This window comes from Catharus ustulatus, chromosome 2 (assembly GCF_009819885.2).
Source record: "Catharus ustulatus isolate bCatUst1 chromosome 2, bCatUst1.pri.v2, whole genome shotgun sequence".
Taxonomy (NCBI): domain Eukaryota; kingdom Metazoa; phylum Chordata; class Aves; order Passeriformes; family Turdidae; genus Catharus; species Catharus ustulatus.
In genome coordinates this window covers 29,942,431-29,954,925 of record NC_046222.1, presented here as the reverse complement: position 1 = coordinate 29,954,925, position 12,495 = coordinate 29,942,431, and the positions used below count along the sequence as shown (strand labels likewise).

The following is a 12,495-nucleotide window of genomic DNA, read 5'->3' as shown; positions in this document are numbered from 1 at the left end:
TGGAACCCGGAAGTGCGCCTTATAGTACAGTGTGCCTTATCTGATGTACAAAGTTGTGAAATTTGCCAAACTGGAAGTGTGAGCTGTGAGCCGTGGGGAGAGCCAACAGTGCCACAGCAGCCGGCTGGAGGCGGGCCCGGGGGCCGATGACTACCGGGAGAATGCGGGCCAGGGGGCCCGCGGTGCCCCCCCTTCCGCGTCCAGGCAGTTACGGGGGCCCATGGCTGCCGGGTTGAGGCGGGGCCTCAGCCAGCAACCGCGCGGGGGGAGCTGGGGGCGGAGCCTCGCTGCAAAAAAAAAGTGCGCCCTATAGTCCGGTGTGCCTTTTATGATCTACGAAGTTGCAAATTTTACCGACTCCCAGGGAGTGCGCCTTATAGTCCAGTGCGCCTTATGGTCGTGAAATTACTGTAAATGCAAAAGTGCCCTAGAGGTGCAAATGGTCCAAAACTCTAGCAAAGGATTTTTGTAAGATTTTCAGTAATAAGAGGATGAAGTAAAGGCAGAGAAGAACTTTGACCCTTCAGTGTAGGGGATTACATTTGAGAACAGAGCAGGTAAGACCTGCCACTGAGCTGGGAGGGAAGTCTGATGTTGAGGAAATGGAATTTATAAACATCCAAGAAGTAATCCCCAACTTATCGTACACATGACTCGATGATGGCACTTCTTCATTGGAATTGAACAAAGGATGAAATCAGGCAGAAAGTGACAAAGGTTTTTAAATCTTCCTTAGAATTACTGACAGAAAGCTTGATCCTGGAAGGGACCTCCCTAGTCCAAGGCCGCCTTCACAGCAGAGTTACCTCCAGACATGGCCGGGTTACACATGGCAATCTTCAAGAGATTTCTGAACAACTGCAAGGGTAGAGATTCCCCACAGTCTCTGGCCTTTCTGCCAGTTCTGAACAGTCCTTGGCATGAGTTTTTTATTCCTTATTTTATGTCTGAGTTTCCCTGTTGCCATTTAAGTCTCTTTCCAGATGTCTTTTTGTTGAGCCCCTCTGATAACAGCTAGCCTTGTCTTCTCCAGGCTGAATAGACCAGGCCCCTCAAACTCTCCTGGTTCATGGGGTGCTCCAGTGCCATTCAGTGGCCTGTGTGGGGCTCTCACCAATTTGTCCATATTTACCTTTTAATAGGGCATCTGAAACAGATGCAGTATTCCAGGTGTGACCTTCAATCAGAGGAGATGGGAATAAACTCTTCCCTTACCCTGCTCCTCCAATTCTCATGCTGTGCTGTATGCAACTGCCCTTCAACTTCTTATCCCCCAACAGAAAGGAGTCAAAAACAAGACAACAACTAAAATCAATTTCTCAGTGGTTGCATATACTAAATGTTGTCATGACTGAGGAAAGGAAAAACCTTTGCAGAAGTATTGACTAGAAAGCTACTCTTCAAAATGAGTCTAAAGAAGGAGATAGTTGGATTGAAAAGAACAAACCAGGAAAATCCTTTACTCACAGTCAACATGAAATTTGGAGTTGGGTGATCAAGACTCTTTTCTGCTTCCTTAGACCCTGCTCCAAGAGTTTAGATGTGTGACTCGAGTGAACTCCATGTGTTTCAAAGGGCAAGTGGGAGAAATAATTAGGAGAGCAATGATGGCTGAGCAAACTCAGTGTTGAGAGAGGCATATAACATCAATGAAACACCAGATCAGTCCTGCAATTTCACCTCCTAACACCATCTATTTGCAATCTTCTTATGCTTTTCTTGGATTGGTAGCAAACTTCTCTCCTAACTGGCATACCTAGAGTGAAATTTTGCTTGGAACTTCAATCACTGATGAGACAGGACAAAAAGTCAAGAAATGAGGCAGACCTGTTGGATCTCAAATGCTTCAACCAATTAATTCTTTAATGCAGTTAAATTAGTAATAAAGCTGCTGTATGCAAACAGAAATATGGCAACTTTTCTATTTGGAGGTAGCAGGGAAATTTGTTATGAACGGTTGAAGCTACTATTTTTTCTGACCCTTTCATTATACTTGAAAGGAGTTTCTTTTGCAGAAAGATTTTCTTTCCCTGATAGACAGTTTTCCAGGAATTCTGAAAGAGGGTATGGACCAGGAATGCAATTGAGGGCAGCACCTGTGATGTGTCCTAGATGTGATTCTTACTCTAAATGAGTCAGAAATCCAGAAGACATTGCAAGCAGGCAAGCAGGATGTATGTGTGTTGTGGGAGGGAGGTGCATGTGTGTTTTTCCTGAGAAGCCTTGAAGAAAGGGGGAGGGGAAGAGGGTGTTATTTTTGCAATGGACTAACCAATAAATCTGCTGTGAGCATGCACATCTGTAATGTGAGATAGTCAGCTGAGACCCTTTATTTAGGGCAAGATTCCTCAGGAACAATAGAGCTCAGGTAACATTAGGATTTGCCAGTCTTGATCCTTAAGTCATGAGCTTGAGAGATGCTGTGAGCCAGGAGGATTGTGGGATCCTAAGACAATTCTGGGTGAAAGGGACCTTTGGATGCCTTTTGGTCCAGTCTGCTGCTTAATAAAGTCAGAGACTGTGGGGAATTTCCACCCTTGCAGTTGTTCAGAAATCTCTTGAAGATGGCCATGTCTAACCCGGCCATGTCTGGAGGTAACTCTGCTGTGAAGGCGGCCTTGGACTAGGGAGGTCCCTTCCAGGATCAAGCTTTCTGTCAGTAATTCTAAGGAAGATTTAAGCCTTTGTCACTTTCTGCCTGATTTCATCATTTGTTCAATTCCAATTAAGAAGTGCCATCATCGAGTCATGTGTACAATAAGTTGGGGATTACTTCTTGGATATTTACAGGTCCCTCCCAGTTCAGTGGCAGGTCTTACCTGCTCTGTTCTCAAATGTAATCCCCTACACTGAAGGGTCAAAGTCCTTCTCCACCTTTACTGCATCCTCTTATTATTGAAAACTTACAAAAATCCCTTGCTAGAATTTTAGACCTGACACTTCATTCATTGTTTAGATTCTGTCTTTGATTTAAAAAAAAACAAACCAAAAAGAAATCTATGGAAATCAAATGAAAAGTTTCTGACACATTTCCATCCATATCTCTCCTTGAACCTTTTCTTTTCTGCTTTGTAGGATTGCACTCCTCTCTGGGGCAGGGGTAGTTGTGCCTTTGACGTTCCAAGTAGAGTGCATGGACTCCTATCAAAGTTTAGGCTGGAAGGTACCTCCAAGGTTTTCTGCATCAAACTGCTGCTCAAGGCAGGATGCAAAATGGAAGATATTGTTGCATGCTGGTTATGAAACCAGGGGAAAGAAAGCAGTGTGGAGCAGGAATGTTGCTTACTGTACTGCTGTGAAAATATTTCCTGCGAGGTGCTGAGGGAACAGGAGATGCTGGGAAAGTGGCCACAGCTGTGTTGGTGGGTGAGAAGAGGGGAAGAGAGGCTGCAGGAAGGCACGGGGAGCTGATAGAGGCAGCAAGTCTCACCACAGGTAACACAGCTTCAGCTGGACATGGCAGCCACACACACACAGACAGACAGACACACAGACAGAACTGTCCAAAGGGACCTTGCAGAGGAACCGTGGCAAGCTTCAGCCCTAGCATCATGGGCAGCTCATGAGGGTCCAAAAGGCCAAGTGCAGCTCCTGTGTGACCAGCCCAGGGAGCAGTGCAAGGAAATCAGGGCAAACAGGAGGTCAGCACAGAGGAGATGAACACTGCAGTGCAGAGCTGCCATGTGACAGCTGTCACCATACACAGCTCAGGGCGTGCAGCTGTCACTGGGCAGTGATGGAGGAGGGCTGAGACTGTGCACTTCCAGGGGAACTTCCCATAGCAAAACAGATCCTGGAATACCTTGTCATCCCTCATCCCTTACCAAGATACTAGAGGTTTAAAAATCAAGCTGGGTTTTACCATTAGGATTAAAGAACTGAAATTAGTGAAAGCATTCTGTTTATTATGTGATTTGGGCAGTAGGAGACTGTATCATCACTACAATCACTGCCTTGAGATACAACCAAGCATGTGATAGCTAGGCACCATCTAGAGGTGAGACTTTGGCCAGGATCAGCAGCAATCTACCGGCTCACCAAGACTTTTTGAGTCAAGCTTGAACCCACTGTTACTGACCAGTGATACTGTAAGGAGACACAATTCTCCAGGAGACATCCAGGAAAATATTTGCAAGTGACTGTCTGAAGCATTCTCTGGATACACACTGATATCTCACCATGAAAGAGCAATATTTATCAGTTCTAAAGATGCACAAAACAACTCACCGCTGATTGCAAAAGATTCTTTAATGGCACCAACACAAAACAGATTACAGAGAGTGGCAGAGGCCACAGCACCAATAGGGGCATTGCAAAGCAAATTACAAAGGAAGTGGTGCTGGTTCTGTTCTAACATTCTCTGCTTCACTTAGCAACTGGAACAACATGCAATGCTTCTACATTCCATAGCCCAGACTCTGGAATGCCACCTGAGGGTACATTAGGTATCACACATCTGTCATGCCTCCTAGCTTGGACACACTTTCCTATGATCAAGCATGACGATTCTTGCATTTGTGGGGTGGGAGAAGAGTGCAAGGCAGGATAGAGAAGTACAGATCTGCAGTGCAGCACAGCAGAGAGCTCTCACATTCAGTAGTCCTGGGACACTGGGGGAAAAGGTACCACAAGCAGAGGCGGAGCTCTAGGTCTCAAATTTCTTGCCGGGGCTGCATCTTTCCTCAGCGCTGCAGGATTTGCATTCTAACAGCCACAGCCAGGGCGCAGGGGACGCAGGAAGGAAAGCTTGTCATTGAAATCAACTGCCTTGTAATTTGGAAGGTGTTCGTGCTCTCGTGCAAGGTATTGAATTCCACTTCCATCGCTGTTTTCACACAGCAGCCAGACACCTTTCTGGACTTTGTGAGAAGAGATCATGTCATTGTAGTGTCCTGCAGCCAGGTTGGTTGTTTGTCTTATTACTCTGCTCTTCCCTTGATAATTGACGTGTTCGTAGAGAGTGATCTGGGGATTGTGCAGATCTTCAGTGATCACCTGCAGAGAACTGATCTTGTCATTCATATCTTTACCAACAAAGCTATGTTCTCCCTCCTCAAATACCAGGAATCGGCCTTGGTAGTTCTGATGCTCATAAACCACCCAAGGCCGGCCAACGACTTTCACTGACGAGACAACATCATTCCAATCTGCATCTTTTAGATCGGAAATGTTAGTGGTGAATTCTTTGGACAGACCCTGGAAGTTGGCATGCTCATAAATGATGATTTTTCCCATCTCAGTAGAACTTCTGGAGTGCAGATGCCTTGCTATAGGAGCTGGATGACAGCCTGCACAAAAGGAAGACAGAAAACAAGCAATGCTTGTAAGAAGCCTTCTTCATACTGCAGACACAAAGTGATGGGAAGTGTGGTGGACAAAAGGAAAAGTAGAACTTTTTTAGCAGAGGATAAACATAGCAGCAGCTGGAAAGGAGGGAGGACATGACACAGAAATTTCAGTTTTGAGGGAAAACATAAAATGTGATGTGTGCTCAGAAGTACCCAGGTTAAATTAGCTGTGTGCCTTGGTTTAGGTGCATCCACAAGGTCAACTTGCAAAATACTCTCAAATTCACCCCTCCCAATTGTGTGTCACTGGCCCCCTCCACCCTCTCCCCTTTGGGGTTGGTTTGTCCTGTAGCAGCCATCTCCTCATGCTCCAAAAGATGGGTTCAGTCTCTGCACATGCAGACAGCAGAGCCTCACGTCTGTGCTGCAGCTCTCACCCCAACACTAAAGCCTCCTTCCCTTCCCTCTATTTCACAGTAGCTGCCCCAGAAACCCTTCCAGTTCTCCCGTGCAGTGTTTGCCTCTTACCTTGATGTCAGCTGCAGGGCTGGGGAGAGCTGAGGGCAATTCCTGCAGTGCAGGGCTGCTGACTGTGAAGGGTTTCTCACCTGCCTGCATTTATACTTGCTCAGAAGTGAAAGTGCAAATCACCTAGTTCCAAAGAACTGGGAATGGCTGATATCATGCTCAGGGATCAAAATCATTAAATATCATATCTTGGTTTTGATGTCGTATAACCAGACATCTCATTGCTTTGGTTCAAAAGTCCATTGCAGTGTGAGTGACCTGATAAGCTTAGAACTTCATGTTTGTCCTTCTTCAGAAGGTGTCAGAACTTGGAATTCCCAGTAACTGGAACACATTATCTGGAACAACCCCTGCTCCTTTGGGCACTCATCATCAGACCTGTGGTCCAGATCCTTCAGCAGCTCATTTCCCCTCTCTGGACTCACTTCAGCCACTCCATGTCCGTCTTGCAGGAGAGGCCCAGAACTGGACACAGGACTTGAGGTTTGGCCTCAGCAGTGTCATATACGGGGGGACAGTCACTGCCCTGATCCTGCAATCTCTGCCCTGGTCATGCTGGCCACACTATTGCTGATACAAGCCAGGTGTCATTGACCTTCCTGGCCACGTGGGCACAGCTGGCCGTGCTCAGCTGCTATCTGCCATGCGTGGGGTTTTTGTGTCAGCAGGGCAGGACTCGGCCCTCGGCCTTGTTGAACTTCATGTTATTAGCCTCAGCCCATGGATCCCTTTGCAGAGCCTTTTTACCCTCCAGCATACAGCACTCACACCCAAGCTGGTGCTGCCTACAAACTGACTAGGGGGGAGATCCAAGAATGGGGCACCCACATCTTCTCTAGACAACCTTTTGCAGTGTCTCACCACCCTAACCTAAACCTACCCTCTTTCAGCTTGAAAGGCCATAGTAAAAGTCTCTCTCTCTCTGCCTTTCTTCTAAGCCCCTTTACATTTTGAAACACTGCAATGAGGTATCCCAGAAGCACTGCTTTCTCTAGGCTGAACAACTCCAAATATCTCTGCCTTTCTTTGTAGGAGGTTCTCCAGCCCTCTGATCATTTTCACGGCCCACCTCTAGACCTGCTAGAACAGGTCTGTGTCTCTCTTGTTCAGGAAACCCCACAATTACATGCAATACTCCAGGTAGAGTCTCACACAGCAGATTGGAAGGGAAGAATCATCTCCCTCATCCTGCAAGGTACACTTTATGCATCTCAGGATACAGCTGGCTTTCTAGGTGGCAAGCGCCAGGTCATGTCCAGTTTTTCATCCACCAGTGTTGTCAGCTCTTTCTCCACAGGGCTGCCCTCTGCCCATTCATTCCTCAGCCTACTTCACTGCTCCTGGTGATTGCTCTGACCTCCAGTGCCAAGGTCCTGCACTCAGCCTTGTTGAAATTTGTGGGATTCACATCAGGCCACTTCTCAAGCTTCTTGAGGTCTTCCTTCCTTCCTTCCTTCCTTCCTTCCTTCCTTCCTTCCTTCCTTCCTTCCTTCCTTCCTTCCTTCCTTCCTTCCTTCCTTCCTTCCTTCCTTCCTTCCTTCCTTCCTTCCTTCCTTCCTTCCTTCCTTCCTTCCTTCCCTCCTTCCTTCCCTCCTTCCTTCCCTCCTTCCTTCCTTCCTTCCTTCCTTCCTTCCTTCTGTAATATATGTTGTTATAATTCGTGTTTATATAAAAAGGTTGTATGAAATAAAATAAAAAGAACCTCTTAAACACCAAGCACCCGGGGCCATAGACAACAGCCGTAATTAGTATATCAACAGACCTAGCCCAGGGATCTCCACAATGGACGGGAAAAGATCATCGATAAAATACCTGCGAAGTACCAATCACCTCCGATGGTTCCCATAAGCGAGAAGACAGCACTTCATTACACATCAATATGGAGCAGACACAGCCTTCATCAGCATGCAGGAAGGTTCTTTGTACAGAGCAGCACCAGAAAAAGGATTTAATCTAAATATGAGAATCTGCAGCAGAAACAAAGAAAACTCTTGCCTCAGGCCAGAAAAAACTGTATAAAGCTGGACTCTCTGAGATGGCAGTGTGTGAACACAGAGGGGTCTGATGCAATAGAGGTCAGATCAGCGTGTGTGTCCACCCAGTGCCGACCCCGGGCTCAGCGCTGTCATGTTTTCGCTTGTGGCTTCCCAAGACCGTATTTTCGGTCACAAAAATAAAAATTGCTGTTTTGCTATTTAATTCAATTTGATCTGGTTATTATCTATAACAATCTGATGACCCCAACGTGATCCTGATTTGGGGTTCGGGTGGGACCCGCTTTCCGTCCAGGAGGCACCTCGCTGATTTCAGCGACCTGTCGGGATCAGGAAACTCCCCAGAACCAGTCAGGAACCCGAACTAAAACCAGAAGCCACAAACGAAAAGGGGGGAAAAGGGCCCAGAGCTCTCGGATAACCGCGGCAACTTTTCACTCATAAAACTCGACGTGCACAAAGAATCCATGCAGGAAAAGGAAGTATAAGTATTGCGTGGTTGAGTGAGGTGTGACTGAGCACGTGAGTGAGAGGTGATTTGATCACGAAGCGATAGTGGACCCCGAAATCGCAGTTCTACCATCCTGCGAGGGACGTGGTCGGTTGAGGGGGAAGCGAACGTTTCGTGTAAAAACTCTTTCTCGCGTGTCAAGCCTAAAACTAAGGGTGGTTTGGGGGTCGGTCACGGGGGGATCGAGAGGGAGGTACGTTTCCTAGGATTTGAAAAACTGGTAAACCTCTCGGTCCAGGGGCTAGTTCAAGCCCAGGAAAAGAGAGCTCGTCTCCTTTCGAAAAGCTCCACAGAACGTTTCTCTGTGTGAGGTGAGTAGATTAGAAAAATTGAAATAAATAAAGTTTAAACTGCAGTTGAATACTTCTCAGATTTGGAAGGTCCCGGCGTGAAACACGGTAAGAAGGTATACTACGGTAAAAGAAATGGGACAGAAAAAGAGCAAACCCCGGGGAAAAACCACGGAGAAACTGAAAAAAAAAAAAAAAAAAAATAGTAAGTTGCCCGAAATAACAAGGGACAGCCCGCTGGGTTGGATGATAGAACACTGGGAGGGGAGTCCCGATAAGAAAAATAAGTCTGAAGAAAAATTAATCCATTATTGCATAAAGATTTAGAGAACAGAGAGAGCAGCTGCGGGTTCCCTGTGTCCTCCACTTCCAGAGCGAGTGCGGGCGGGCAGTAAAGGCGATCGGGAGCGTGTATCGCCAGCAGCAGGGGGGGCGAGTGGTGTCTGTGTGTTACGGCAGAGCGTGCAAAGATATGAGTGAAAAAAATAAGCAGCCAGACCGAGCGCGGAGGTGCGGGTCTGGGAGCGTGGCCTGTGGGGGCTGGGCGAGGCTGAAAGGCCCCGGGGACTCAGCGTCCGAGCAGGAGCGGCCTGACCGCTGGTCCCTGCGAGGCTGCGGGATGCCCTGGCCCTGTGCTGCTGCCCGTGTTGCTGCCCGGGACGTGCCGCTGGGAGCACTGGTGGGGGAGGAGCGGTGTTTAAACTGTAACAGGACGGAGACTGGCCCTCGGATACCGTGTGTGATAGAGAGAGAACAAGGGTAGAGAAATATCTGAGAAATGCAAATTGTATGTAGAAAAATTAAACTTCTGTTTTCTTGTGAATTCTACTAGAAAATGAGAGTAATACAGAAAAAGCCGTGAAAGTTTGCTGAATGTATGAAATGAGTTTGGAAAGCGTGAGTTTCTGATTGTGTTTGTAATTTACTGGGAAAGTATTTAACGGAACACTGAAGACTGTGGTGAGGAGGTGGAGGAAAGGGGGAAGAGAAAGATTCCTTTGTTCCAGGTTGGGATTTTGAGTGCTTGGGAGAGCGGTTGAGGCAATCTGGGGAGATGATGTGGAGTTCGCGCTTCTCATGTGTACTGTTCTCTGTGAATCAATCCTGCTCCCCGGCACGCGTAAAGAGAAATGCCTGAAAAAACAGAGAAAGAGACCTGGCCCGTCCCAGGAATGTGTGCTGGTGCTTTAGTTGTTGCTAGAAGATGCTCAGGGACAGCGCTGAAGTGATTTAAGGTTGTGAGCAGAGCAGCTGGAAAGGGTGTTACTGTTTTATTTTGCTCCTCTCAGAAAAACTCAGCCCCTTTTGAGGAGAGGGGCGTCCTCACGGATGGTGCTCGGAAATGTCCTGGTATTTAAAGTGAAAACTGATAGTGCTGCTCCACTGTGGCCAAGTGTGGAGATGAAACCTCATTCCTAGGTGCTGTGTGAGTGCAGGGTCCCAGCTCCAACGGCTCTTCCCAGCCCTCTGGAGCTGTGTGTGCAATGCTGGTAGTGACACTAGTGTCCCTGTACTCCCCAGGACTGTCACGGCCAGTGGAACACTTGGATTTCTAATATGGTCTAGTTGAATTAACCTTGTTCATTAACAAAAGCTGAATTAAGATGTTCTTAGGAGTGTTTCACATGTGTAGATATTCCTAAAACAATGAAGTTGCAGTTGTTTTTGATATGTGTGAAAAGGGTGTAGAAAAGAGTATTCTGCTCTGTATCTACCTTCTTCCCACCATCCTGAAGGAATTTCATCTTAAATCCAGAACTGTCTGGATGTGATGTGTGGCAGGTGCAAAGCAAGTTGTAGAGCTAAAGTTTTTGCAGGAGCTGTTGGTGTGTGAATTTTCCCTTCTCAAAAACCTGTGCTTTGGTTTTTCCTTTTCTTTAACCTGTTTAAGTTAAGAAGAGATGTATATTTTAGTAAAGTAAGATGGCCCAGGAAAAGATCTGGGGGGCAGAAGTCAGAAATAGGATGTTTGGGCCTGGGAGAGGATGTAGTGTCTGTGTAAAAGTAGAGAAGTTTCATCGAGATATGCAAACATAGATGGGAAAACAAGAAAAGTAATTAAATCAAGACCCTTAAATGCGAGTTAGTCAGCTCAGGCATGTGAATTGTATGCAGTTTTACGAGCATTAAAAGGATTAAAAGGAAAGAGAAGAACAATATTTACAGATTCAAAATATGCCTTTGGGGTAGTTCATACTTTTGGGAAAATTTGGGAAGAAAGAGGACTAATAAATAATCGGGGATGGGGACTGGTCCATAGAGAAATAATAAAAGAAATCCTAGAGGCTGTCCGAGAGCCAGAAGCAATCGCGGTCGTGCATGTGAAGGGACATCAAACAGGAATACAATTTCAAATTTGAAGAAACAATTTAGCAGATAAGGAAGCAAAAAGTGCAGCACTACTAACGGTAAGTACCCCAGAATTCGGGACTCGGGATATCCCCCTTGTCCCTCCCAAAAAGAGATTGAAGAATACAAAAAGATAGGAGGTATATTAAAAGAAAGTAAGTGAAAATTACCAGATGGGAGGGAATTAATATCTAAGGATTATACCAGAAAAATTCTAAAAAGACTACATTTGCAAACACATTGGGGATCACAGGCTCTGGCAGAACAATTCCTGAGATTCTTCGGGTGTAAGGACATTTATGAATTAGCTAAACAGGAAGTGCAGGGGTGCCTGATATGCAAAAAGGTTAACAAAGCCAGGACACGATAGGTAATTTGGGGTAGTCGCCCTATGGCCTATCGTCCATTTGAAAGAATCCAAGTGGATTTCACTGAATTACCAAAGGTTGGGAGGTATAAATTCTTGCTAGTACTAGTAGACAAATTAACTCATTGGGTAGAAGCTTACCCAAGCTCGAGGGCTACAGCCCAGACAGTATCTAAATTTCTTCTGGAAGAAATCATCCCCCGGTATGGTATAATCAACTATATAGACTCAGACCAAGGAACACTTTTTACCTCAAAGGTTATTAAACAACTGGCTGAAGCCCTAGGAATTCGGTGGGAATACAATACCCCGTGGCATCCCCAGAATTCTAGACAAGTTGAAACAGAGAATTGTCACACAAAATGCTCCTTTGGGGTTCGCCATACAAAAAATACAGCCAAAAAAAACAAAACAAAACAAAAAAACCCAAACAAACAAAAAAACCCAAAACAAAACAAAACAAAACAAAACAAATCCTCATTAAAACCTGGAAAGAAGTTTCTCTCTCTCTTCTCTGGGAAGGTTTTTTTTTGTCCTTTTAACCACAGACACAGCAGTCCGGACAGCAAAAAAAGGTTGGACACTCGCCTCCAGAGTGAAAAGATAAAGACAATCAAAGAAACACCCAAGTGGAAAGTGGCTTCCTCCCCTGGAGACCTCAAGATAAAGCTGCGCCGAACAAGCCAATGAACAACCTAGACCAAATACAGTGTATAGCTTCCGGGTGCAGGTGTTTCCTTTTGTTCATTTCAGGTGCCAGATCTGTCGTGGGGTTTGGGTTACACATTGTGTACGGGGGGTCCAACCTAGAGAACTCTGTACTAAGTGTTTTGAAAAAGAGTTGTCTCTGACTGACCGAATTCTAGTGCTCGCCACTGAATTGAATATCGTTGAACTAGATTCTGTAGAGCGGTACTCTTATACCAACACGGGATTAGTGGGAAACTAAATTGCAGAACTGAAATTTTAAGAGTGCCGGAGAACAAATAAAGTACCTTGTTAGACGGACATGATAAAATTATCAAGGTGGGATGTCTTTAAGAGGCAATATGCAGCTCAGACATTGCGTTGGTCCCCTGAAGAATGCCTCTGCTGCCAAGAAGATGGTTTCCCTCACCGCTAGCAGCAAACCAGTGGGCATAGGCAGAGGCAGAGAGGTACACCTGTG

General features: G+C 46.1%; 1 protein-coding gene across 1 annotated transcript; it reads right to left on the bottom strand.

The window, feature by feature from the left end:
* Nucleotides 1-4,704: 4,704 nt before the first annotated feature.
* Nucleotides 4,705-5,235, bottom strand: LOC117011604 (epidermal differentiation-specific protein-like). The gene has a single exon (XM_033087023.1). The coding sequence runs from the start codon at nt 5,233-5,235 to the stop codon at nt 4,705-4,707; it is 531 nt and encodes a 176-aa protein (XP_032942914.1).
* Between the last annotated feature and the right edge of the window lie 7,260 nt (nt 5,236-12,495).

Coding starts and splice junctions, on each gene's coding strand:
- LOC117011604 (XM_033087023.1), bottom strand. CDS start 5,235: ATGGGAAAAATCATCATTTATGAGCATGCCAACTTCCAGGGTCTGTCC.